We start from the raw sequence: 27,194 nt of genomic DNA, 5'->3' as shown, positions 1-27,194 counted from the left end.
TGACACGAAACCGTATTAGAACGTTGCATAAAACGTTTCAGCTGTCTAAACCAACCCGTCTCAGCTCGACTCAAACCAGCTGGTGGTGTCGCTGCGTCTCAGCTGGTCGACTCAGTACATATTCATTTTATGCATTCTGGTTAATTTTTATTCAGCAATTTATGGTGCAAATGTCTTTAATTATGTAAAGGAAATTAGGGATGCACCCAATCCAGGATTCGGGTTCGGATTTGGCTGAATATTGGGCTTTTTGACGGGGTTCGGTTTCTGCTGAACCTTAGAATTTCTTTCCACCGAACCCTACGCTTGCACTCCACGCGCTACGCTGGTTGACGTAATGACGGCGCCGTTGATTACGGGAAGGTGTTTACGTAGGTGGAGCGTTCAATGCAGCAGGCTGTGAGAAAGTGGAAATGGAACTGGTGAGCAGAAAAAGTGTAGTTTGGCAGTACTTTCAGTCAAAAGAAGGCCATTCAAGTCCAGCTACATGTTCAATCTGCAATGCTGATTAGTCTGGTGGTGGCGAGGACCCTAAACTATACACAACATCACCGCTGTTACAACATCTGGTATGAAACATCCGGAAGAATACGAGTTGTGATGAAGGAATCTACAGACAGCAGCCAGAATGCAGCAACTTCAGGTACGGCAAAGAAAGGACAGTCACTGTTTACTTCATTAATGAGTTTACTGTGTTCATGTACTGAGGATGGGACGAGGATTCGGTATTCGGTTTCGGATTCAGCAGAATCTTAACCAGTGGATTCGGTATTCGGCCAAACCCCAAAAATCTGGATTCGGTGCATCGCTAAAGGAAATTATTATTCTCCTGTGTTGTTTTTTCTGCATATTTAAAACATCACAAGTGTTCCCGGGTTGTTTTTTAGGAATCATGTAATGTACAGTACAGTCAACAACATAGCTAATAGAGAATGGTTAAAGCCAGAAGCTGCAAAGTTTTGAGCTTTTTCAGGAGTAGGTTGTCTTTCATATTTTTTGAGGGAGGACAAATCCACCTCTTCTAAATATTGTCCCCACCCCTGAAATCTACACCTCTGATATCACCTGTGAACATGACAGCAGAGGCGTGTCCTGCCCCTCATACCTTCCCTCCTCACTGAGTCCCAGCCAGGATCCTCCATCCACTTCCATTACGTTCCTCATCTTACAGCAGCCTGGATCAGTTTCCTGACAGCAGAGTATCAGCCGGCAGAGTTCACACCGGCTGCCCTGCTCACACACACACACACACACACACACAGCCACACAGCCACACAGCAACAATGGTGAGATAATTACTCTTTGAAGCTTCACACTGTTTGTCACACAGATTTCACCTGTAACCTATTTTCTGTCTTTTCAAAGCTCACTCGTGATGTTTTTTCTGCTTTCATCCCAGGCGAAGTTCCTGACACAGGATCAGATTAATGGTAAGACTCTCGTACATTTCACATCGCAGCCAGGTGGAAACTGACACAAGCTTTGTAGAGAACGGTTTCCAGTCGGTGGAATAAAAACAGATACTTTTCACATGATGGATACTTTGTATGGAATCGTTTGTTTCGATTTTTGGCAGCACCGGGAACTAATTCAGCAGTTTTTTTAATGAGATTATTTCTATGAGAGGTCGCCTAGGCCAGAATTTAATACGTCACTTGCACATACATGTATACTGGTACTAACCACTTGCACATACATATATATTTCATTTGCACACACATATACTGTATAGTGGTACTAACCACTTCCACATACATATATACTTAATTTGCAAATATATATATATTTCACTTGCACATACATATATACTTCATTTGAACATACATATATACTTAATTTGAACATACAGTACATATATACTTCATTTGCACATATATATACTTAATTTGAACATACAGTACATATATACTTCATTTGAACATACATATATACTTCACTTGCACATACATATGTAAATACTTCAATTGCGCATACATATATATATATATATCTACTTCACTTGCTCATACATGCATACTTTACTTCCGCAAATGTGCAAGTGTTTAGTACCAGAATATATGTATGTGCAAGTAAAGTATTCAATTTTGGCCTAGGTGGCTTCTCAAATTTTCTTTGTCGCAGACAAACAGCAGCAGTGCTGGTATTTAATCAGACGGCAGAGTTTTCCGAGTGCCTGCGTCCCTACAAAGCAGCACTTGTTCCTGTTCCTGCTGAGCAGATTCACGCAGTGATCTGTTGGGCGCCTGCTAATGTGATTAAATACAAAGGGTCTCTATGTGAACACAGTTTTTAGCCTAATGAGGACACATTCATTCAGAGTATTGTCTCTGCTGGAAAGCATTGAGAGGAGCTATTGTGTGTGTGATATTGTAGAGTTCAACAGCAGAACATGTTTTTGTAATCCCTGAATAATAGATTTTGGAGAAGCAGGCAGGAGTACCGACATGGAAGCTAAGCAATGTTCTGCTCTGGACGGGGGCAGCAACTAAACGCATTTTAGACACCTAAAACTTCTATATCAGTTTAAGTGGTGGCCATATTTAGAATATTTTCCACACTTTACCTTGCTCTCAGACAGCCCTTTATGACAAGGAACTGAAGCCGTCTCTTCTGTCTTCAAAGCCACCAGACTCCTTTGATGCAATAAAAGTAATTTTACCTCGTAAAACACAGGAGTTGCTGCTGTACCGCTGCCTCCATCGGTTAGTTAGTTTGTGTTATTGTGTGACTTTGGTGCATATGAAACTAACCCTTTAAAGTAAATATGATATTTTACCTAATTTTGGAGTTAAAAAAAGCAGAAATTATGAATTATTTTGCATAATAGTTAAGATCAGAGGTTTTGAGTGAATCACAGACTGGTATCTGTCAAAGTTTAGTCAGGAGACTGTTTTGAAACCATTGAAAGTTGTTTTTTAATGCTATAGAATTGAAAAAAAACAACCAAAATTCAATGAAAGTAATCATTGAAGAATGTTGTATGGAATACATCCGTGTTTTTTTTGGGCAATTTAGTTTAAAAAAACAAACATATTTCTCTTGTCGACCCAATGACAACACAAGGGTTAAAACACCAAAGTCACACAATGACGTAAATATAGCGTACCCCTAAACCCTATTCGCACTGGATTACTATCATCTGGGGACCTCGCTTGGGTCGGGGTTCCATATCTTTTTATGACAGACCCGGTAGAGGTTACCAGACGCGCATACCCTATCATCCCTGCAATCCCTTATCCGTCTTTGCGAGAGGGATAAAAAGACGGGGTCAGCCCTATGTTCCCACAGCCCTATGTTCCCACATTTCTAAGATTTTTCTTAAAATTAGGCCCTATGTTTGGGTTAGGGTTACATTCCATCTGTAGTCCATTGCTACTGGATAATAGGTTGGGTGTAATTGGCTACCAAATTGGGAGAAAGGGGGATACAATCTAATACAAATTTATGAAAAAGGAACTGTGGGAACATAGGGCCTAATTTTGAAAAAAATCTTAGAAATGTGGGAACATAGGACTGTGGGAACATAGGCACGCTCCCAAAAAGACGGTCTTTGGTGTTTTTTGCCCCCAACGTCTCCTCCCAGGCAGCGCGGCAATGGTTATGTTTAGGGTTAAGGTTAGGGTTAGCTGCCTGGAAGGCGCCATTGGAGGCAAAAAAACACCATTGAGCCAAAAAGACGCACAGGATACATAAACCTTGAAAAAATGATATGGGACCCCGCCAAATCACAGACACATCGATTCACACGGGACTAGTATTATCACAGGACCTCGGTGTTTGGTAAAATATGGTAGGTCATTTGCTGGGGCAATTTTTACTTCACAAATTACAGACATGGCCAATTCATCACAGACAACCTCCGTTATTATTACAAATGACTAGCGGTCACCAGGTAATACTAATCCTGTGCAAATAGGACTTTTAACTGACATTGATTTTCTGACATCTTTATGATTATAATTTGACTTTCATTTGTAAAAAATTGTAAAGATTATCTGGAAACTGGATGAGAACTTCTTGAATACTTTGTTGTTAATGATATGATAATGTGACACCCGTTGTCTGTACTGAAGTATTAAAAAATAGCTTTCATCTGTGTGTTTATAATCTCTGAACTTTCAAGACTCTTTCATCTCATGTTAGTGTGTGTCTGTGTTTGTGTGTGTGTGTGTGTGTGTTTGTGTGTGTGCCTGTGTGCGTCTGTGTGTGTGTGTCTGCGTGCGTCTGTGTGTGTGTGTGTGTGTGTGTATGCGTGCGTGTGTGTGTGTGTTGCAGAGTTTAAGGAGTGCTTCTCTCTGTACGACCGCCAGCGGAAGGGGAAGATCGAAGCCCGGGAGCTGATCACAGTGATGCGATGCCTCGGGTCGAACCCCACCCCCTCCGAGGTGCAGCGACACCTGCTGAACCACACCACAGGTACACATGTGACCATAAGTGTAGATTTCGGGGGGATGCAGGGGATATGCCCCCCCCCCAATATTTAGAAGAGGTACATTTCTCCACCGCAAAAAATATGAAAGACAACCCACTATCAGGGGGCTGAAAACACATGTACGTCCTTCTTACCTGTGAATATGTTTCCTGATGTTTTCAGACAGTGTTTGATGCTCAAATGTTTCGGGGGGGAGGACCCCCCCAAACCCCACATTTATACTGTGCCCCCCCAATGTTGAAACAAAACCTACACCCATGCATGTGACCGTCTCACCTGGCTGACGTCGATGTTTTGGTAAAAGTAGCAACACATCTGCGTATTTAAAGCTTTAGTGCGTAACTTGTTTTTGTATTAATGAACGTCCGTTATATTCAAGCTATTGCTAAATGAGTTGCTACAAAGCTAATTAAGACTATCAGCTCCACACAACTCTCTCTGTCTTTCTCAGTATCACTATGTTCAGAAGATTGTGGTGTCCGGCAACTTTCACACGCAGAAGATCAAGTGAAGATAATGACCTCTTCTGAAGAGTCCATCATGATTTTTTAATCCTCCGTGTCCTCGTTGGCTACTAGTAACTGTGTGGAGGGGGGGTGTGATCACGGAAGGCTTTTATCATGTGGACACGCAGTTTTGTTATCATTACTTAGAAATCCTCATTGGGGAAACAGAAACTACGCACTATAGCTTTAAAGAGATGTGTTCTATAAATGGAGCCTTGATTGATTGATGATTGATTGGCTTCCTGTTCAGTAACACAGTTATTCACAACCAAGAGTATTTGTACGAGAGCTGTAGTCAAGACCACCTTTGTTGAGTCCAAGAGACCAAGTCAAGACCGAGTCCAAATAGATTTGAGTCCAAGACAAGAAGAAAAAACAAAGTCTTATGATGCCTCTACAGGTGTCTTACGAAGTTTGACGTTGTCCCACAGGTTTCCGAAATTGTTGCTTTGCAGAATTTGCAGTCTGCCCTGTGTTTCTTTAAAAGCGCAGTGCTGACAAATTCCTGGTGATTTCTATAACCAAATTTGATTATGGGAGAATTGGCGGACATCTTCCTTTGTTGCAGTGTGTGTGAATCAATGAAAATGAATGGCAGTAACATTAGCAGGGCACGCAGATGCAGGGCGTGCGAAGATAATCCAGTGTGTGATTGGTTATCAGGTGGCCAATGTTTCACTTTCCCTCCAATAGTCAAAATCCAAATACCAGCGAGTCCGAGACAAGTCCGAGACCATAGAAAAACCGTATTGAGTCCAAGACCAGACTCAAGTCCAAGACTGGACTCGAGTACTACAGCCCTGATGGGGGTACTTCTGCAGTGGCTAGGGGATATGTGGAAAGATCGTAGAGTAGCTCAACTAATTTGAAAAAATAAAAATTATGATTGGATTAAAAGAATACATGCACAAATTAACGTTAAGTCAACTGTCATGTTGCAGTTATGTAAGAGTGTGTAAAAACTAGTTAGCAAGTTTAAACAGGTAGCTAAAAGTAATGGTGTAAAGTAAACTTGAGAGTAAAGTAAACTTGGGCCATAGCATCTCCAGATCCAGACCTGACAAAAAGTTACAGAAATAATTTTTTTTTGGTTCAAAAATGCGCAAATGAACAATTTTTTATAGCTAGTATACCAAAACACTCAGCAAATATCTCAGCAAATGCTATTAACGTAAGATTCTTGTTTGCCATGCCACTCTGAGCCTCTGGAACAAATATAAAATATATACAAAAATATACATTTATTACACTAAAATAAAGTGAATCTAGAAAATCAAATGGTTGTTCTACTCAGTGACTGACAGGAGAGATGATCAGAGGGGCAGAGTTTTTACCACCATAGTTAAGACTGGGACTGAAGAATGGGTAGAGTTTCTCAGTGAAGGAGCAGCCAGTAAAGGAGTAGATAAGAGCTTCAGCATCAACGTCATAAAAGGAGACCAGACCCTCCTCATAATCCACAAACACCCCCACCTTCTGAGGCCGAGACTTCAGAGAGAGAGAGACATCAGGGCCAGCAGCAGCTTTGCACTCATTGTCATTCCTCAACCATATCGCCCAGTAACCATCCTGAGGGCTCAGTGTGATTTCTCCCTTCCTGTTGATCGACTCTCTGGCCACTCCTAAATCCCACTCAGTCTTCCCTTTAACCTGAACCTCGTAATAAAATCTTCCTGAAGAGAAACTCTGCTTTGCTAAGACATTAACACAAGTATCAAATCTCTTTGGATTGTCTGGGAGATTCTTCCCCACATCACTACAATGTACTTGTTTTCCATCTTCAGACAGGATGAGTCTAGGATATGCTGTATCTGGATCAAGAGTCACATCCACTTCATACTGCTGGACCCTCTTCAGATCAGACTCAGGGAGCAGTTTTATGATCTGTTTCCTGAGTTTCTCCTGCTGAGCCACATAGAGCTGCTCCACCTCAGTGTTTCTCTTCTTCAGCTCAGAGATTTCCTGTTTCAGATCTTTGACGAAGCCTTCAGCCAGTTTCTCTGTCGTTTTCTGTTTCTCTTTGATAGTCTCGATGAGCTCGGCCTGGCTTCTCTCAACAGACTCCTTCACAGTTAAGATCTGTCTGTTTGTGTCTTCCTTACTGAGCTCCATTGAGTGTTTGATCTCCTTCTGGATCATCTGCAGAATTTCAGCCTGTGTCTTGGACAGCTCGATCTTCTTTTCTTCATATTTTTCTATCAGAGCAACAATATCATGTTTCTTTTGTTCTGACACCATCCAGGCCATGAAGACACACATCAGACACGCCAGGAAGAACATCCAGGTCTTCTTTTTGGATCCTGAGTAGACATCACGGGGAACTTCTTTGGCTTTCTGTTGAGCTGACTGTCTGAACTTAGCAGCCATCTCAGAGATCAAAGTATTGACCTGCAGCTCAGGTTTCATGTTAAAACCCTCTTTACAGTTAGGACACTGATAGGGAAGATCAATATCCCAGTGATCAGTGATGCAGGTTTTACAGAAGTTGTGTCCACATGGTATGGTGACTGGATCAGTGAACACATCCAGACAGATGGAGCAGAGAAACTGATCTTCAGTCAGCAGACTGCTGGCAGCAGACATATTGATACTGAGGATGAAAAGTGTGGAAAAACAAAACTGTTATTACATATCTTTTGATTATTTGTTTCATAAAAACAGTGGAGAACAATATAGTTGGGATCACTTTCAGAGTGACTTTATGAATGATAGAAACACTGGCAGCCAATCAGAATCCATCTGAGTTTACATCATGACGCGGCGGAGAGAGTTGTTTCACACAGGTGGTTAGTGGCGTGACTTTTCCCCTCGGTGGGGCTACGATCCTTTAGCTCTGTGTATTTTTGTATTTTTAAACATCAACATTGAAAGTATTTCTCATGTCACAGAAAACACAGAGAGTGAATCTTGTGTTTTAGATTTGATTATCATACTATTTGATTAGCATACTGTCGGCATGTTTGTTCCTGTGCTCTGCACAGATCTGACACCGAAAATGTACCTGAATTCACTAATATGTAGGATATTACTACAGACATTCCTGTAATCGTACATTGCAACGTCTGCTGTGATGATTATTATCAGCTGGAGCGTGCGGTGTGAGCCTGACATCGCTGTTTGCAGAACGTTATCGTTCAGCAGTGTGGACGCTCTTTACTCATACGCCTTAAGTATAGCAACCTTGACTGATTTATAAGTTATGTTATCATTACTTAAAGGATATGCCTACTGTGCTTTTCCTGACAACACACACTGCATCAGTAGTACGTTCTTGCCTGTACAATCCTCTTAAATGGAGAGAAAAAACATCCATGTCATTTTCATTGAACGTAGACAAGAGATCCAAATTACTCACTACATCAGGAGACCACGATGGAGAAGATGAAGTTTCTTCCCCTCTCAAAGCATCCCCAGAAAGGTTACATCTCTGACTAACTCCAACCTAGCAATCTGCGTCTCATGCTTCAACCGCTCAACTGCCATTTGCTTATCCACCTCCAACTTATACTTTTCCATCTCCATCCTCTGCCTTTCATTTTTCATGAGACAACTGAAAAAGCCATTCTTTTTGCTTTTTGCTTAGGTTAGGTTTCCTGACAGAACTGTAAAAGACTGTGTTGCTAGTGACTGACCAGGCTACTCGTGTTTAGCAACTAGCACCCTTTTAGCAACCAACTGCAATTTAACCATTTAATTTACTTTTTCTTTAAGCTGTCTATCACAAAGACCACTAAGATCAATTTCATTCCTTTCTGAAATTTCCAGGAGCTGATCTTTAGTGCAGCGATCCAGAAACCCCTCACAATGAGCATTAACAAAATGATCTGTCCCTGTCATAATAGACTAGGTCTAAAGGCCTAATAGAAGAGGAAAAAAAACAGACCAGACAGTGTTGCCAAGGTAAGCTAGTGCCCAAGACACAATGAGCGTGTCACCCAAAATAATGTATTACTCACCTGACAGCTATGGGTGTGTCCCTGAACTGCACACCACATAACAAACTAAAAAAACAAACCAACGAGCTTGAACTGACCACCATTGCTATACCTACCCAGGGAAACTCCACAAAAGCCAAAACCTAGCACAGTAGAGGACCAAGCCATCACTGCTGATAGCTCATACCAGCCCATTCGTGTCAACACACCCTGACTGCAGGACCAAACCTCCCCTGACCGCAACAACAAACCAATCGGCCTAAAAAAAAAATCTAATTCCGACGGACGAGCCCCCACTTGTCACAAACCAGGCTGTGAAGCCATGACAAAAAAGGGAGATGCACACAACAAAGCCAATAAACAAATTATTCATTAGTTTAAATAATAACAAAAGTAAACTCAAGTTACAGTGGGATGTGTAATCAAAGCCTACAATCAGCCACACTAACAAGTAGGATTAAGTAAGGATTGTCTGGGAGATTCTTCTTCACATCACTACAATGTATTTGTTTTCCATCTTCAGACAGGATGAGTCTAGGATATGCTGTATCAGGATCAAGAGTCACATCCACTTCATACTGCTGGACCCTCTTCAGATCAGACTCAGGGAGCAGTTTTATGATCAGTTTCCTGAGTTTCTCCTGCTGAGCCACATAGAGCTGCTCCACCTCAGTGTTTCTCTTCTTCAGCTCAGAGATTTCCTGTTTCAGATCTTTGACGAAGCCTTCAGCCAGTTTCTCTGTCGTTTTCTGTTTCTCTTTCATCGTTTTGATGAGCTCGGCCTGGCTTCTCTCAACAGACTCCTTCACAGTTAAGATCTGTCTGTTTGTGTCTTCCTTACTGAGTTCCATCTCCTTCTGGATCATCTGCAGAATTTCAGCCTCTGTTTTCCACAGCTCGATCTTCTTTTCTTCATATTCTTCTTTCAGAAGAACAAAATCATGTTTATTTTGTTCTGACACCATCCAGGAAATGAAGACACACATCAGACACACCAGGAAGAACATCCAGGTCTTCTTTTTGGATCCTGAGTAGACGTCACGGGGAACTTCTTCTGGTATCAGTTTAACTGACTGTTTGAACTTAGCAGCTATCTCAGAGATCCAAGTATTGACCTGCAGCTCAGGTTTCGTGCTAAAATCCTTTTTACAGTTAGGACACTGATAGGGAAGATCAATATCCCAGTGATCAGTGATGCAGGTTTTACAGAAGTTGTGTCCACATGGTATGGTGACTGGATCAGTGAACACATCCAGACAGATGGAGCAGAGAAACTGATCTTCAGTCAGCAGACTGCTGGCAGCAGACATATTGACACTGAGGACGAAAAGTGTGAAAAAAAACTGTTATTACATTTCTTTTGATTATTTGTTTCATAAAAACAGTGGAGAATGTAATCGTTGGGATCACTTTCAGAGTGTTTTATGAATGATAGAAACACTGGCAGCCAATCAGAATCATTACACGGTGGAGAGATTTGTTTCACACAGGTAGTTAGTGGCGTGACTTTTCCCCTCAGTGGGGCTACGATCCTTTAGCTCTGTGATTTTTTTTTTGTTGAAACATCAGTACTTTCAAAGTATTTCTCATATGCGAGAAAATGATGGCGCACTTTTGCAAAGGTAGTTGTCAAGCCGATACTCAGATGGTGTGCAGTACATTCTAATGAGCCAAATTTGGTTGGCTCACATTTTTTCTGATCAGCTGACTGGGTCGTCTTATTTCACAGTTTGTGGGTTGGGAGGCAGTCCAGATACCAGAATGTGCACACGCACTGAAACAGTGATTTAAAAAAACAAAATGTCCCTTTTTTAAATGTGCAGAAGAAAAGATGGAAGCTACTGCTCTTCACAAGACAGCAGGAACTACAGAGACAGAGAGGCTGAGAGGAAAGAGTTTGAAGTTCAAGGCTGCTTACCAAAGCGTGTCACAGTTATTAAAGTTGTAAAACGTCAATTGTCTGACCTTTATAAGCAATACATTCTTGTGTGCATTTTGTCTCAGTGTACTCACCAGTGTTTGGCGGAGGTTCGGCTGTTGTTGAGAAAAAGCTGCTGGATAAAGTTGAATGTTTCCTTCGAGAGAAACGGAGAGACTTGTCTCTACTGCAGCTCTGCTGTCGCTCAGACAAACTTTCACCTGCAGTTCAGGAAATGTGACATTCCTCCTCTCAGTGCAGCTCTGTGAGGAAGGTGTTACTGCCTCTTTGAAAGATACCTTAACATAGATTGAAAACAAGATACACGTTTGTTTCCTCTTCTTTCTTCTACAATGGAAGTGTACAACAACCAAAAGAACAGACAAGTACAAACAGACAACACAACAAAACTGAAAGATTTGCAGAAAAAACTGTATCTTTGATGCCTGTATAAGAATACAAATTAAGACTAAAATAATAGAAAAATGGAAAATACACAGCATTTTAAAATTAAATACAAGATAGATCAGCAAATAATTGGTTATACAGATGAAGCCTTCTAAATGCGCTACAAATCCGAAAAGTTTATATCTCATGAAGGGCTTGTTTGATTACACCCCCAAAAAATGCATTGATGGTTTTAGAATGGATGTTTAAAATAAATGTAAATGGGAAGTTTGCATTTGCAGTCTACTACAGACTTTGCAGCTCACACTTGATGCGATATTTCCTGACATTTGCCTCGTTGTCGTTGCACTTTGGGTTCGACTTTCTTAGGCCTTTTTCACACTGGCTGCGTGGCGTGAGTGTGTTAGCTGCAGAAACGCCACGCTCGTATGGTATGGTGACTGGATCAGTGAACACATTCAGACAGATGCAGCAGAGAAACTGATCTTCAGTCAGCAGACAGCTGACAGCAGACATATTGACACTGAGGATAAAATGTGTGAAAAAACAAAACTGCTTTTACATTTCTTTTGATTATTTGTTTCATAAAAACTGTGGAGAACGATATAGTTGGGATCGCTTTCAGAGTGATTTTATGAATGATAGAAACACTGGCAGCCAATCAGAATCCAGAACATCGTATGGTATGGTGACTGGATCAGTGAACACATCCAGACAGATGGAGCAGAGAAACTGATCTTCACTCAGCAGACTGCTGGCAGCAGACATATCGACACTCTGAGGATAAAATGTGTGAAAAAACAAAACTGTTATTACATATCTTTTGATTATTTGTTTCATAAAAACTGTGGAGAACAATATCGTGATTTTATGAATGATAGAAACACTGGCAGCCAATCAGAATGCATCTGAGTTTACATCATGACGCGGCGGAGAGAGTTGTTTCACACAGGTGGTTAGTGGCGTGACTTTTCCCCTCGGTGGGGCTACAATCCTTTAGCTCTGTGTATTTTTGTATTTTTAAACATCAACATTGAAAGTATTTCTCATGTCACAGAAAACACAGAGAGTGAATCTTGTGTTTTAGATTTGATTATCATACTATTTGATTAGCATACTGTCGGCATGTTTGTTCCTGTGCTCTGCACAGATCTGACACCGAAAATGTACCTGAATTCACTAATATGTAGGATATTACTACAGACATTCCTGTAATCGTACATTGCAACGTCTGCTGTGATGATTATTATCAGCTGGAGCGTGCGGTGTGAGCCTGACATTGCTGTTTGCAGAACGTTATCGTTCAGCAGTGTGGACGCTCTTTACTCATACGCCTTAAGTATAGCAACCTTGACTGATTTATAAGTTATGTTATCATTACTTAAAGGATATGCCTACTGTGCTTTTCCTGACAACACACACTGCATCAGTAGTACGTTCTTGCCTGTACAATCCTCTTAAATGGAGAGAAAAAACATCCATGTCATTTTCATTGAACGTAGACAAGAGATCCAAATTACTCACTACATCAGGAGACCACGATGGAGAAGATGAAGTTTCTTCCCCTCTCAAAGCATCCCCAGAAAGGTTACATCTCTGACTAACTCCAACCTAGCAATCTGCGTCTCATGCTTCAACCGCTCAACTGCCATTTGCTTATCCACCTCCAACTTATACTTTTCCATCTCCATCCTCTGCCTTTCATTTTTCATGAGACAACTGAAAAAGCCATTCTTTTTGCTTTTTGCTTAGGTTAGGTTTCCTGACAGAACTGTAAAAGACTGTGTTGCTAGTGACTGACCAGGCTACTCGTGTTTAGCAACTAGCACCCTTTTAGCAACCAACTGCAATTTAACCATTTAATTTACTTTTTCTTTAAGCTGTCTATCACAAAGACCACTAAGATCAATTTCATTCCTTTCTGAAATTTCCAGGAGCTGATCTTTAGTGCAGCGATCCAGAAACCCCTCACAATGAGCATTAACAAAATGATCTGTCCCTGTCATAATAGACTAGGTCTAAAGGCCTAATAGAAGAGGAAAAATTACACAATGAGCGTGTCACCCAAAATAATTTGTTACTCACCTGACAGCTATGGGTGTGTCCCTGAACTGCACACCACATAACAAACTAAAAAAACAAACCAACGAGCTTGAACTGACCACCATTGCTATACCTACCCAGGGAAACTCAGTTATGACTAATGGATGACATGTAACAACATATAACAGTCATATCAGAAAACACAGATGCATGAATACATGTTATAAGAAATTGTCAAATTTGTTTAAAGTAAGTATAATAGTTAATCTGTATGAAAACCACATACTTGCATATAACAATCAATCACACAGTTATGACTAATGGATGACATGTAACAACATATAAGTCATATCAGAAGAATTCAGAATCAGAATGAATTCATTTTATAAGAAACATGTTTAGATCCCTGAGATAATAATAACAATAGAACTGTTGTCAATGATAATTAGTCTTGAAATGGACTTGAAATCATTTAGAGTAAAACTCTTTAACAGTAGGCAGATTACATCACCCAGTTTGAATATATTAGCTGATTATGTTATTAATCACAACTTCAAAGATGACAATGACAGTCTGCAGTCTGACAATTTACATTCTTGAGAAGGAAGCTAAACAATCTTGTACCTTGGGTTTAAGTATAGCTCATCTGTATCAAAACCCTGCATTATGTCCAAAGGCCTGAAATCTGCAGTTTCGGCCAGACTGATCATTTCATACTCTTTAGTTTGATGTATAACATAGGCATAGAAATGATCATCAAAGTACTTCACTGTAAGAATTCTTACAAACATCAGGATAGACATGCCATCAGTTTGAGGTATAATGTGAATAATTTCTCCAAATAAAGGCTCTCCTTTGTCATCTGCTTCAAGAGGCATTACAGAGCCAGTTCTGTAAGTTTGGCCAAACACACTAACAGCCTGGGTGACATAGACAGTGCTGTTCAAAGTAAATTCTAAAGTCTTTGGCTGATTTCAGATTTTCATGCACATCTGCTTTCTTCAAAGAGCCAATAGTAACAGGATATGAGTTTGTAACAATCATTTTCTCAGAAAAAGGGTCACCTAACTTGAAGCTATACATTTGCTGAACCTGAAGTTTATAAAGTGTCTTTTTAATGGTTTATGCTTAGCTGCGAATCTCATACACCACAATTTAGATGTAGGTCTGAACATAGCCATCATAAAATGATGTTTGGGTATCAAATTTCGGTCATAGAGCTTCTTGAATAGTGTCTGATGCTCAATAATGAGCTGTTTAAGAAAAACAGCAAGTCCATATGTAACAACAGGTGCAAATACAATGCTACATATCTCTCTTAAGAAAATGAATAAGTGCCAGTGTTCACTTCCTACACTAACAAGATCGCAACCCAAAAAGGGTAATACCTGTAAAAGGCACCACATTTGAGATGCTGTCTGTTTTATTGCATTGTCAGAGGTTCTTAGATTGAGTATAACACTGGGCTTATTGTTTTCTTTCCCATACCCATAGTGACACTGAAAATTATGGCAGTTGTTGAGATAATTAAAAAAGACATTTTTTGTATAAAAAGAAAAGAAACATGGCCGCTGTAATGAAACAGCGAAAGAAAGCGTAGCAGACGATCACGGACCGACTGAATGCGTAAGTAGACTAAACACATACATTAACTGACCACTGCTCTGGATTGAAACCGTCATAATCATACCATTCAAGGATTAGGCTACTAATCATTTGCACAAATTAACAGTTGTACTCTTTGCCTTAAAAGTAAGCAGAAGATAATGTTACTCAGGAAATTTACCATGAAGATCAATTTTCTACAATTCTAGAGTATGATGCGTAAATATCTCTTTCACTCTGTTCCTCCCTCTCTCTCATGGACTAAAATATAAATTTCCTAAGTCATATTAACTTCCACTGCTCGCTTTTAATGCAAAGTGTACAACTGTTTGTTTTTGCAAAAGACAGTGACTCATTGAATGGTTTCAGTTAAGAGCAGTAGTTCATAAATGTATATTTTTAGACTATCATTCAGTCGGTCCGCTATTATCTGCCACGCTTTTTCTCGTTTTTTTTAGGACGAGTTTCCTTCTCTACATATTATATGCCTTGCTCCCTCGTATATATAAACATAGAAAATAAAGACACTGAAGAAATTGGTCTCTAAAATCTAGAAACTATAAAGATAATTAAATGATACAGTCCATGCACACTGTAAACATGAATGGAACAGAGTATATTCATCAGTTAATTCCCCCCCCCCAGCAAAATATAAGGTCAAAAACCATTGGGGTGTCCTCCCCCTGTTGTTACATGAATGTACAGTAGCCTACATCACTAGATAGTTACTGGTCCAGTGAACTAAGACTATCATTTGGGAGGATTGTACAATTAGGATATGTTCTTCAAATTGTACAATCCTCCCAAATTATAGTCCCAGTTTACTGGACAACACAATTTGTGTGCTAAGAATGCCAAATACCATGCACATGGAAGAGGAACAAACATGATCCTTATTGTTAAAGAATAAAAAAAAAATTAATCAACTAAAATAATTCAAGGTGCATTGGTCAACTATAGAAATGTACAGCATTGTATGTATTGCCCTTAGTAACAGACTTCATTTAAAACACATTTGATATCAGCCTTTTCTAATTATCTCAACAACTGTCAGAATATATTCATTAAACTTCTAACATCAATATGAACAGCAGTCTTCATACAGCAATATGACAGTAACAATGACTGTCACATGAATAATTATAAAAAACAATAATGGTCACAACTTTAAATAATAACAGTACTTAAATGAACAGCAACATGCACCTGTTGTATTTTAATCCAGGCTAATAACAATAGGGTAAAACCACTGCTGGGTGATCAGAAAAGGCTCCAGGATTAAATAAATCCTGGCTGTTAGCCTGGTCGTTTCATTAAAGTTGTCTATGAATGTTGTTGTGGACTGGTGATCTCTATGAAGATGTTTGGCGAATGAATTGAAGTTATGATAAGTTCTTGGGCAACCATCTTGGCTGCAGATAATGGTCATGTCCTGTCCATCTGATAAGGCATGTATTTCACGAAGATGCCAAATAACTTTCCTTACTTCTGTAGGTATCAATTGTCTGCACTTTGGACATGTATACATTCTGTTGTTATTTAATGCGCAGCCTGAAGCTTTGAAAGGACTTCAAGTACCTTGGCTCTCTCGGTTGTGATGGTCACGTCATAGATGTATTCAAAGAAGGTGAAGACAGAGCTCAGCTGTGGTGGATATGTCAAGTTACACACCCAGTAAAGCTTGAATAGCTTGTCAACTGCACATGTCAGGCCATCATTTACAGGAATGGTCACCTGGTCATTCCTTGCAGTGATGATGTATTGTTGTGTTGGGCTCTTCAGACTGCCGATGCAGATCAGCTGTGGCTGGGTCCTTGATGCCATCTCGGAGTTGTTGCAGAGGGATGCAATACTGGTTCCATGCTTAGGGAAGATGAAAAAATGTAATTTAAGAGTTGAAAAAGCACCATCAAAAATAAGTCTAAATGTGCATGTTATACTGTATTAGGTAACATTTTGGTGTAATTACTCTTCTGTAAATTACCACTTGTTGCAGCTACTTAAACAATATTTGTAACACATGCGACAAGACAAGATAACTTTCTCTTTAAATATTTACTTAGAAAATATCTAATTCAATAGTCATAGGCATGGTCAAAAAATTATTATGAATTATAATAAAATCATTACAAATATTTTAACAGTATTTTTTTACTAAATTATTAAAAAATGACCTAGTTACGGTGGCCAACGGATGCAAACGACCTGCAATTTATGACAACGTATGAATTTGCAGCACGATTTCTAAATGCTGTACATATGTTGTCAAATTGATGAAGATGTTTTCTTAAGTTGCGTGTGTTTTGTCTATCTGCATGTGTTGTCATAAATTGCAGGGCATTTGCACCCGTCGGCAACCATACATAGTCCCTCATGGACTCTTACAGACATCATTACGAAACATACCGGTACAAAATCAATAAGGAATGTTATTGCTGATTTCACACTGCAGCGACTCCCAGGCATTGGTGGCAGAAGATGTGTCAGAACAACCAGCACAGTATAACACTTTTCATCTGAAAATTAAATAAAAACAGATTAAAGGTACAAATATTTCCAAGTAGGATTAAAAGGGTTAGATCAAAACTGGGGTTCAAAAACTAAGTTGAAAGAAGTTGCTGGGGTTGTATGAGGTAGCCTGGCCACACCCACCTAGATCTCCTTTCAGGGAGAAACTATTCTGGAACAGCATAATTCACTAAGTTTCCATCAGACCCCAGAGAGGCTCTGGTAGTACAGTTGTAGCAATGCATCAGAAATTGCAGTCGGAAGAATGTGTACATTTATGTACAGCAAAGGTAGGTCTACATACATTGTCTCCTGACTGCCGATGCTGTATATTGTCAGTTTGTAAAATGTAGGTAAAGTAGGAAGTAACGTTAGGAATCCCTGATCAATGTGATTGGTTAGGGCAGACCAATAATTTCAAAGTTAACCCAAAGTATACCCCCGTCATGATGTTAGCGTTAAAAATGTTTCCCAATCACGAGCCCCCAGACTATATTTTACAAAGTAAATGAGTCTGGTTTTAACCAGACTATGTATGAGGTGATTATCCATAATCAGTGTATTACCAACATGGATTACACTGAGAGAAGACTAATTGATATTATTGGTAAGTAGGAAATAATGCAAGGGTTCCTACATTCTGAATTTAACCTTTGAGACATTGCATGCCATATCATTACACACATACACACGCTCAATGGTGTTTTTTGCCTCCAACGTCGCTTTCCAGGCAGCTAACCCTAACCCTAAACATAACCATTGCTGCGCTGCCTGGAAGGTGACGTTGGGGGCAAAAAACACCAATACACACACACCACCGTACACACATACCATCTGTTTGGTCTTCCATCCCCTCCGTAAGTGAAGCAACACCACCTTTTTCCAAGGCAGCCACTGCTCTCAGCTTTGGAATGATGCTAGCTTCCCATTTTCTGATGAACTGGTCTGTCTTCTGACATCCATCTTAGATTAAAAAGAGACATTTTCAGAATATATTCTAAGTCAACAGTGTTAATAACAGTATCAGATATTTTACAATGACAAAACCTACCAAGCTTGGCATATCCAAGAAGCGTGGGTATTCGTTGAAGATTTCAGTCAATGTAGGAGTTGCCTTTGATATCCATGATCTGCGCCAAGTGTATGTATTCTCCATCGCTGATTTGATTGAAGGAATGTTCTCTGAAGAGGGCCTGAGTCGTTTCATCAGGGTGGTCCACTCACCGGTCTCACTGCTCTCCCTCTGGTCCTGCTCTGATCTTGCTCCTGTGTCTAGGGCTGCAACGATTAATCGATTAGTTGTTGACCATAACAGTAAATTAATTGCCAACTTTGTTGATGATCGATTAATCGGTTTGTGTAATTTTTTAAAGAAAATACATCAAAATTCTCTGATTGTAGCTTCTAAACTTGAATATTTTCAGATTTACTTACTCCTCTATGACAGTGAACTAAATATATTTGGCATGTGGACAAAACAAGGCATTTGAGGACATAATCTTGGGCTTTGGCAAACAATGATATACATTTGTTCACCATTTTTTGGCATTTTGTCGATCAAACTAGTCGATTAATAGAGAAAATAATGGGGAGATTAATCGACTATGAAAATAATCGTTAGTTGCATCGCTACCTGTGTCACACCCTTTCTTGCATTTTGTGTAATGCCGCTGACCTGCTTCAAGCTTTCGCCGAATGTTACGCAGCCTCATCTCCAAGGAGCCAGAATGAGACGATGGATCATAAAAATGCTCCTGAAGACATGAGAACAAAATTGAGCACCTGCACAAACAGTCTAATGACATAACTGTAAATATAACAGAAAGTAAAAACTATTTTTTTATCAAGACACATTATATGCTATTTGACAACTGCCAAGGGATGACAAAAGACACCTGCATTTACTTCCAGAGTTTAAAACACAAATTTGTCTGTTGTTTTGGTCTTTTACTTACAAATTCATCTCCATTGCCGTCAATATGAACCCTCAAGGATGGAAAAGTGGTGATGATACCCTTTGCAAGAGCAAGCTTTTCAATGCTTGGTGGGTAACTGTGGGGTGACAGAGAAGAGAAAAATCCAGATACTTAATTCAAATCAGGCCAGAAATGTTGCCATTTTAGCTTCAGTGTCAAGTTTATATAGGCTAGTTTATACAGTGCTGAGTGTATATACTTACAATCCATGCTTCTCCACCAAGTGACTTATGCATACTTTGACAAGATGTCTCTTTGACTCAATTTTAAGTGTTCCTGTTTTCTTGTGTTCCTCAAGTATCTCTGGTGTTTTGCTCTGAAGTAAAGACTGCAGGCCTCCCGGTTCGTCTGGCACTGGAACATGCTATATTTATGAAAGTAGAGGAAATGGAGGTGACTTTTACCATAAAAATACTATTATGTTTAGCATAGAGCCCAGATTCCTATATTTATGTTTTGTGCCCCTTTAATTCAACTGAATGTAAAGCAACTAATAATACCTTGAAAGACAAACATGTTGACAGAGGGCCAACATGGAATGTTACTTATGCATTGGAGTTGCATTCATGTAATTTATGGTTACTTGGTACATGGAACAATACACAGTGACATGAATTTCAGATCATACTGCCCAGTCCTAACAGCGCTCTATACACACACATGAACAACAAGTTCAAAAACAAAATACCTGTTTTTGACAGGCCTCTCCAGCATTTGTTTGGGGTAGTGCTTCTGCGCTTGATATGAAGATTTGAAATCTTTCAAAGTTCTTGATTTCTACGTTTCTGTCAACATAAACAAATTCTTGGAAATCACTATTATGTTTTTGAACTCTGTCAAATGCAAAATCTGGTTGCTCTGACATGGCTTTATTTATGAGATGTTCAGCACTGTTAACAATGTAAATTTTTCTTGAGCACTCTTTTTCATTTTTAAACAGAGTAGCCAGAACTTTGACAGGTTCAGATTCAAGAGCAAGGTCCTGGGGAAAAAGAGAAAAGGTGGGAAATGCTATTTACTCTTAGGTGTAGTGTGATGAGTGTGTGACTAGATATCAATACACTTATGTCACACGGTTGCCATTTTCAATATCTTCTGCGTGAAAACGAGGATTTGGTTGTACAAAATTCAGAAACTGTGTGACTGAATACAGCAATAGCTTACTGCTGTGTATCTCTTACCAACGACGGAACTAAGACATTTTTTTGGCTCGCGCGCCACCCGGCGGAAAAGAGAGAAAGAAAAAGAGGCGTTGTCCGTCACTGTCTGCAGGATAACTAGCCAGTTGATATCGGTATGTGCGTTTGGTTAATCGCGGTCAAATCACTGAGGTTGCCTCGAAATTTAGGCTCCACTATACATGCATTACCTGCAGGCCTAGGTGATTTCATTATGTCATTCCTAACGGAGATCTTCTCACACTCAAAATACACATAATAACCTACGGAGAGCCATTTATTGCCAAATAACGTTCAATCTTGAAATATGGTTCTGTACCTCACCATTTCCTTTTCAAAACTCGATGTAGCCCAACAATTAACGTTAATGTAACTTATTATTATATTATCATGTTCACACAAGCTAGCTAGGAGACTAGCTTCTAACCATGACCCAGTTAACATTAGACTCATTACAAACTTAGCTAGCTTATACATATCTGAAGATTTTTTATTATTATTATTATCAGCTCACCGAGAAATGTAAACGCCATAAAATAATACAAAAATACTTACATCTGTCTCCATGTCTGACAGCATCATCCAAGTCAGACTGCAACATTATTACCACGCAGAGTGAGTGAAAAAGAGCGGACGGAAACAGCGTTTCAAAAAGACAGTGGCATGATGTGATTGGGCGACACAGAAACAGCCGTTAATCTTGTAAATTCGACATAAAATAAATAAGAGTATATTTGTTTTCTTCATGATTTTTATTGATTGTAGAGTGTTTCATAGCTACCAGATAAAATATGTGTATTTATTTCCTCTGTCAACACAAATGTTTTCCCATCAGTATATAACACATGTATGGTGTCAACCTATCCAGAGCGGGAGATAAAAAATTACACATTGTGTGCTAAAATCTACACAACGTGTCAAAATGCTATCTACACAGTCACATGTGTTGTTTTTTGACACATGTCTTTTTGTAGTGTACTGTCACTCAGACAAACTTTCACCTGCATTTCAGGAAATGGGACATTCCTGAAAATACATAGCATTTTAAAATTAAATACAAGATACATCACCAAATAATTGGTTATACAGATGAAGCCATCTAAGCTTTTCTTAGACTCTGTGGGTTATCAGGGGCAACTAGCGCCGGGGAGGCTTGGACTCCATCATAACTGCTTGCAGTTCTACTTTTTTCAATACAAAGGCAGAATATTTAAATATTCAACTCCTGTTGCTTCTGTTCACAAAACATTTACATAAAAGAAACACATTGCTAAGAATCTGATAAGATGAGCCTTTATTTGACAGCACGCACCCTGTTTACACCCCACATATCAGGATACATGTACAAACAAACTACAGTTAACATGCAGTAACAGACACAGATCCAAACACTCAAGAATATTGTATGATACCCTGCAGTATACACCAATATATTGGACACTCCCCCTGAGTTAAAAGCCTGAGTATATGTATACCAAACATCACCAGTAAATATACATGTATTACATTAAATAAAAGTGAATATAGAAAATCAAATGGTTGATCTACTCAGTGACTGACAGGAGAGATGATCAGAGGGGCAGAGTTTTTACCACCATAGTGAGGTTCGGGACTGAAGAATGGGTAGAGTTTCTCAGTGAAGGAGCAGCCAGTAAAGGAGTAGATAAGAGCTTCAGCATCAACATCATAAAAGGAGACCAGACCCTCCTCATAATCCACAAACACCCCCACCTTCTGAGGCTGGGACTTCAGAGACAGACGGACAGCAGGGCCAGCAGCAGCAATGTACTCATTGTCATTCCTCAACCCTATCACCCAGTAGCCATTCTGATGGCTCAGTATAATAAGTTCCTTCCTGTTGATCGACTCTCTGACCACTCCTAAATCCCACTCAGTCTTCCCTTTAACCTGAACCTCGTAATAAAATCTTCCTGAAGAGAAACTCTGCTTTGCTAAGACAACACCATTAGTATCAAATCTCTTTGGATTGTTTTTGAGATTCTTCCACACATAACTATCATGTACTTGTTTTCTATCATCAGACAGGATGAGTCTAGGATATGCTGTATCTGGATCAAGAGTCACATCCACTTCATACTGCTGGACCCTCTTCAGATCAGACTCAGGGAGCAGTTTTATGATCTGTTTCCTGAGTTTCTCCTGCTGAGCCACATAGAGCTGCTCCACCTCAGTGCTTCTCTTCTTCAGCTCAGAGATTTCCTGTTTCAGATCTTTGACGAAGCTTTCAGCCAGTTTCTCTGTCATTCTCTGCTTCTCTTTGATCGTCTCGATGAACTCAGCCTGGCTTCTCTCAACAGACTCCTTCACAGTTAAGATCTGTCTGTTTGTGTCTTCCTTACTGAGCTCCATTGAGTGTTTGATCTCCTTCTGGATCATCTGCAGAATTTCAGCCTGTGTCTTGCACAGCTCGATCTTCTTTTCTTCATATTCTTCTTTCAGAAGAACAAAATCATGTTTCTTTTGTTCTGAAACCATCCAGGCCATGAGGACACACATCAGACACGCCAGGAAGAACATCCAGGTCTTCTTTTTGGATCTTGAGTAGACGTCACGGGGAACTTCTTCTGGTATCAGTTGAGCTGACTGTCTGAACTTAGCAGCCATCTCAGAGATCAAAGTATTGACCTGCAGCTCAGTTTTCGCGCTAAAACCCTCTTTACAGTTGGGACACTGATAGGGAATATCAATATCCCAGTGATCAGTGATGCAGGCTTCACAGAAGTTGTGTCCACATGGTATGGTGACTGGATCAGTGAACACATCCAGACAGATGGAGCAGAGAAACTGATCTTCAGTCAGCAGACTGCTGGCAGCAGACATATTGACACTCTGAGGATAAAATGTGTGAGAAAACAAGTTGAAAAACGTCAATTATCTGCCTTTATAATTGTGGTGTTTTAAATAGTAATGCTGTGATGCTGTATGAAGAGGAATCCGCCGACACTGTTCTTGATTATAAAAAGGTTTATTACAAGCAAAGATTCAGCATCAATTTAACAGACCCATGGATATCTGGAGAGACGACCAGCCCAATCTTCAAATTCTGTCGCTCTGCCTTTCCTTTGTGTGAGCAACGTATATATCCTATGCATTGTATCAACATAGGGCGTGATATGTGTGAGTACATGGTTCGACACAGAACTTAGCCAATCAATGCCTGTTATCTGGCACAACTCCAAAAAAGGTCTTTTCTGTCTTGGGGGGACCCCTACTCATGTTAACAATTTCCAGATGTTCTCAGTAAGTGTAAAGCAAAGTTCATAGGACTCCCTTATAACAAACATTTAAGCAAAGTTTATAGAAAGTTATTGAATAGTCATATACTACATAATCAACACATTCTTAAGATAAAATAAGATCAGATAAGCCTTTATTGTCTCCTACAGTATAGGAAAAATTTGCGAAATGGTGACACATCGCACATAAACACACAATAAACATACAGTTAAGCTACACAGAAACATATCATACATTATCTCATCCAATGCTTCAATGAACATCTAATAAACCTCACACCATACCCCCCTCCTCCCCCCCCCCACACCTTTCCTCACAATCACAGAAGAACAGTAGAGAACCCACAACACATCCTCCCCTCGTATTGAACTTCATTTTAATAAAGATTGCACATTTGTCGTTAACTCACGCTGTGGTCAATAACTTCTGTATTGCACAATGCCCAATTGCATAATACCATATCAAATATAACATAGCATATATATATACATATATATATATATATATATATATATACATATATATATAAAATATTGCACCAGTACCCTATCAGGCATTGCACATCCTATAACCATAATGGTAAGTACCACAAATATTATTTAGTAGTATTAGTCGCAAATACATCACTGCAGCCAATACACACACACACACACACACATGTTATCTCTTATTATTCATTAATTTGATTGAAAGCGGCACACATGAGAATGTATACCTTGTTAAGCTTGCAGTTTGGTAACCTGTACCTTCTGCCTGAAGGCATCAGCTCATACTCACTATTCAAGATGTGATTTGGGTCGGGGGTGATTTTGAGACCCTGTTTCCTCACCGCCTCCTCGAAGAGCTCCTGAAGAGGAGTTGGTGGCATTTGGCCAATTATTTTTGCATCCCTTTTTATCAAGTTTTGGAGCTGAACCAAGCCTGCATTCTTGTGTGCATTTTGTCTCAGTGTACTCACCAGTGTTTGGCGGAGATTCGGCTGTTGTTGAGAAAAAGCTGCTGGATAAAGTTGAATGTTTCCTTCGAGAGAAACGGAGAGACTTGTCTCTACTGCAGCTCTGCTGTCGCTCAGACAAACTTTCACCTGCAGTTCAGGAAATGTGACATTCCTCCTCTCAGTGCAGCTCTGTGAGGAAGGTGTTACTGCCTCTTTGAAAGATACCTTAACATAGATTGAAAACAAGATACACGTTTGTTTCCTCATCTTTCTTCTACAATGGAAGTGTACAACAACCAGAAGAACAGACAAGTACAAACAGACAACACAACAAAACTGAAAGATTCACAGAAACATACTGTATATTTGATGCCTTTATAAGAATACAAAGTTAGGCTCACTATTTGACAGACTAAAATAAAAGAATGACAGAAAAAGGGAAAATAGAAAAAGGGAAAATACACAGCATTTTAAAATTAAATACAAGATAGATCACCAAATAATTGGTTATACAGATGAAGCAATCTACATGTTCCCCTCCAAGCCAGAAAACCGGTTGCCTCCCAATCTCCAGCTCACTTCCAGTCCCCCCCCCCCCCCCACACACACACACACTATGGCCACGGCAATGGGTCTTGGCGTGGCCATAGTGGGATTCGTAATTTTGCTGAGGGGTCTGGGTGTCCTCCCCCAGGGAAGTTTTGAGCATCAACAACTTAATTTCCTGTGTTCTGATACACTTTTTTGCCCCAATTTATGGTGGAAATCCCTTTATTTAGCCTATGTGAAGAAGAAAAACGCAGATGACAATTCAAAATATATCAGAAATATAATGGAAAGTATGTTGTTGTGGGTCATTGGGCATTTTTAAGTGGGTATATGGAAACCCTGGAGCCTTCTTAGTGGGTATACTGCGTATACCTGCGTATCATGTAGACTACACCACTGAATGAAGCTTTACCACACTGAAGATATCCCCCAGGGACACGTAGCAAATCCAGTTCATTCCAAGTCAATGATGTCTATTATACAGTAGTTATAGCCTACTGTAGTAATTGTTCTCTAGTCTCTAGTTAGTGTGTGTTTAGTTAGTTTATTTAGTTATTGTAATTTAGCTTTTAATTAGGCCTGTATTTGTCTATTTTACCCAATGCACGGTTAACATGTGGCTTATTCCAAAGGTTAGGCTACATAACCATGTTGTTACGGTGGTAATTTTACATAAATTATAGCCAAATTAAATCATAAAATTAAAAGATGTTTTTTCTGTCTTGTCATCTTTACTAGTTGATATAGACTGAGAAAAATACTAATTCACTGTTCTCGGCGATGTAACCCGGTAACAAGTGACCCACCGTCATGATACACAAAACCCTGGGTTGGACCTGAAGTTACCTCAGTAACCCCAAATCTTGCTTCTCTGCTCAAAAGCTACGACTGTCAGCTATACTGCAATATTTAGAGTAAAATGTTTTCTTGCATGTTACCCAATAAGAGTGTCTGTATCCTTTCGTTTTTTTTGATGGGCCATTAACACTTCACCCTCTGTTCTAGCAGCAAGAACTAGGGATGCACCAAATTCAGATTTTTGGGGTTCGGCCGAATACCGAATCCACTGGTTAAGATTCTGCCGAAACCTACTCCCATCCTCAGTCCATTAACACAGTAAACACATTAATGAAGTAAACAGTGACTGTCCTTCACAACTCGTATTCTTCCAGATGTTTCATACCAGATGTTGTAACAGCGGTGATGTTGTGTATAGTTTAGGGTCCTCGCCACAACGAGACAAATCGGCATTGTAAATTGAACATGTAGCTGGACTTGAATGGCCTTCTTTTGACTGAAAGTTCTGCCAAACTACACTTTTTCTGCTCACCAGTTCCATTTCCACTTTCTCACAGCCTACTGCATTGAACGCTCCACCTACGTAAACACCTTCCCATAATCAACGGTGCCGTCATTATGTCGACCAGCGTAGCGCGCGTAGTGCAAGCGTAGGGTTTGGTTCGGTGGGAAAAAATTCTAAGGTTCAGCAGAAACCGAATCCAGTCAAAAAGCCCAATATTCAGCCAAATCCGAATCCTGGATTCGGTGCATCCCTAGCAAGAACACACAACCCCACCCTACACTGCCAGATAATATCAAACAGCTTAAACACACACTAAACTGGTGTACTCTTAGCAGTGTAAAATGTGCTATTTTAGAAAAAATATTTTCATGCTGCCACCCGGTGCAGTAACAGTTCTGATAATTTACACATAGGATGAATACTGTGGACATATATACCTTAGTGTGATTTTGAATGACTGCAAGTAGCCTACAAGTGAGTGAATATTCTTAAGAAATATGAATTGAAACTTGGGATTGTTGCAACTCAATGATTGCAGCTGCAATGATAGATTTGCTGGACTATACAGTCTCTTAAATGCCTTTTTTAATAATCCAAAGTTGGCTCACTGTTTGCCTTTTGTTACTTTATTAAGAATG

The 27,194-nt window shown here is 39.7% G+C and overlaps 4 protein-coding genes across 5 annotated transcripts in view; 2 read left to right on the top strand and 2 right to left on the bottom strand.

The window, feature by feature from the left end:
• LOC116036403 (NLR family CARD domain-containing protein 3-like) overlaps nucleotides 1-27,194 on the top strand; it is a 1,020,880-nt gene that overhangs the window by 511,152 nt on the left and 482,534 nt on the right. The window lies entirely within an intron of this gene.
• calml4b (calmodulin-like 4b) overlaps nucleotides 1,071-27,194 on the top strand; it is a 70,909-nt gene continuing 44,785 nt past the window's right edge. The window contains exons 1-3 of the mRNA XM_031306672.2: nucleotides 1,071-1,286; nucleotides 1,400-1,430; nucleotides 4,276-4,416. Coding sequence (XP_031162532.1) covers nucleotides 1,284-1,286; nucleotides 1,400-1,430; nucleotides 4,276-4,416 — 175 coding nt within the window. The 5' untranslated portion in view covers nucleotides 1,071-1,283. The remainder of the gene's footprint in view (nucleotides 1,287-1,399; nucleotides 1,431-4,275; nucleotides 4,417-27,194) is intronic.
• Nucleotides 6,201-7,521, bottom strand: LOC116054920 (E3 ubiquitin-protein ligase TRIM21-like). The gene has a single exon (XM_036003663.1). The coding sequence runs from the start codon at nucleotides 7,519-7,521 to the stop codon at nucleotides 6,229-6,231; it is 1,293 nt and encodes a 430-aa protein (XP_035859556.1). The 3' UTR covers nucleotides 6,201-6,228.
• LOC118492909 (E3 ubiquitin-protein ligase TRIM21-like) lies at nucleotides 11,943-24,915 on the bottom strand. 2 transcript variants are annotated; one of them, XR_004897946.1, is made up of 2 exons: nucleotides 24,726-24,915; nucleotides 11,943-11,976 (listed from the first exon to the last, which is right to left on the bottom strand). XR_004897946.1 is itself a non-coding variant. In XM_031306668.2 (2 exons), exon 2 carries the CDS (start codon nucleotides 23,348-23,350, stop codon nucleotides 22,058-22,060), a length of 1,293 nt encoding a protein of 430 aa, XP_031162528.1. In that variant the 5' UTR covers nucleotides 23,351-23,359; nucleotides 24,726-24,915; the 3' UTR covers nucleotides 21,928-22,057. The 2 variants fall into 2 exon arrangements, 1 of the variants encoding a protein (XP_031162528.1); XM_031306668.2 differs by lacking the exon at nucleotides 11,943-11,976 and adding an exon at nucleotides 21,928-23,359.

Source organism: Sander lucioperca, chromosome 7, assembly GCF_008315115.2.
Source record: "Sander lucioperca isolate FBNREF2018 chromosome 7, SLUC_FBN_1.2, whole genome shotgun sequence".
Taxonomy (NCBI): Eukaryota; Metazoa; Chordata; class Actinopteri; order Perciformes; family Percidae; genus Sander; species Sander lucioperca.
The sequence above is the reverse complement of the archived record's forward strand: the minus strand, read 5'-3'. Positions and strand labels throughout refer to the sequence as shown.

What these genes read in the sequence shown, in the direction of transcription:
- LOC116054920 (XM_036003663.1), bottom strand. Translation starts at nt 7,521, where the DNA reads ATGTCTGCTGCCAGCAGTCTGCTGACTGAAGATCAGTTTCTCTGCTCC.
- LOC118492909 (XM_031306668.2), bottom strand. Translation starts at nt 23,350, where the DNA reads ATGTCTGCTGCCAGCAGTCTGCTGACTGAAGATCAGTTTCTCTGCTCC.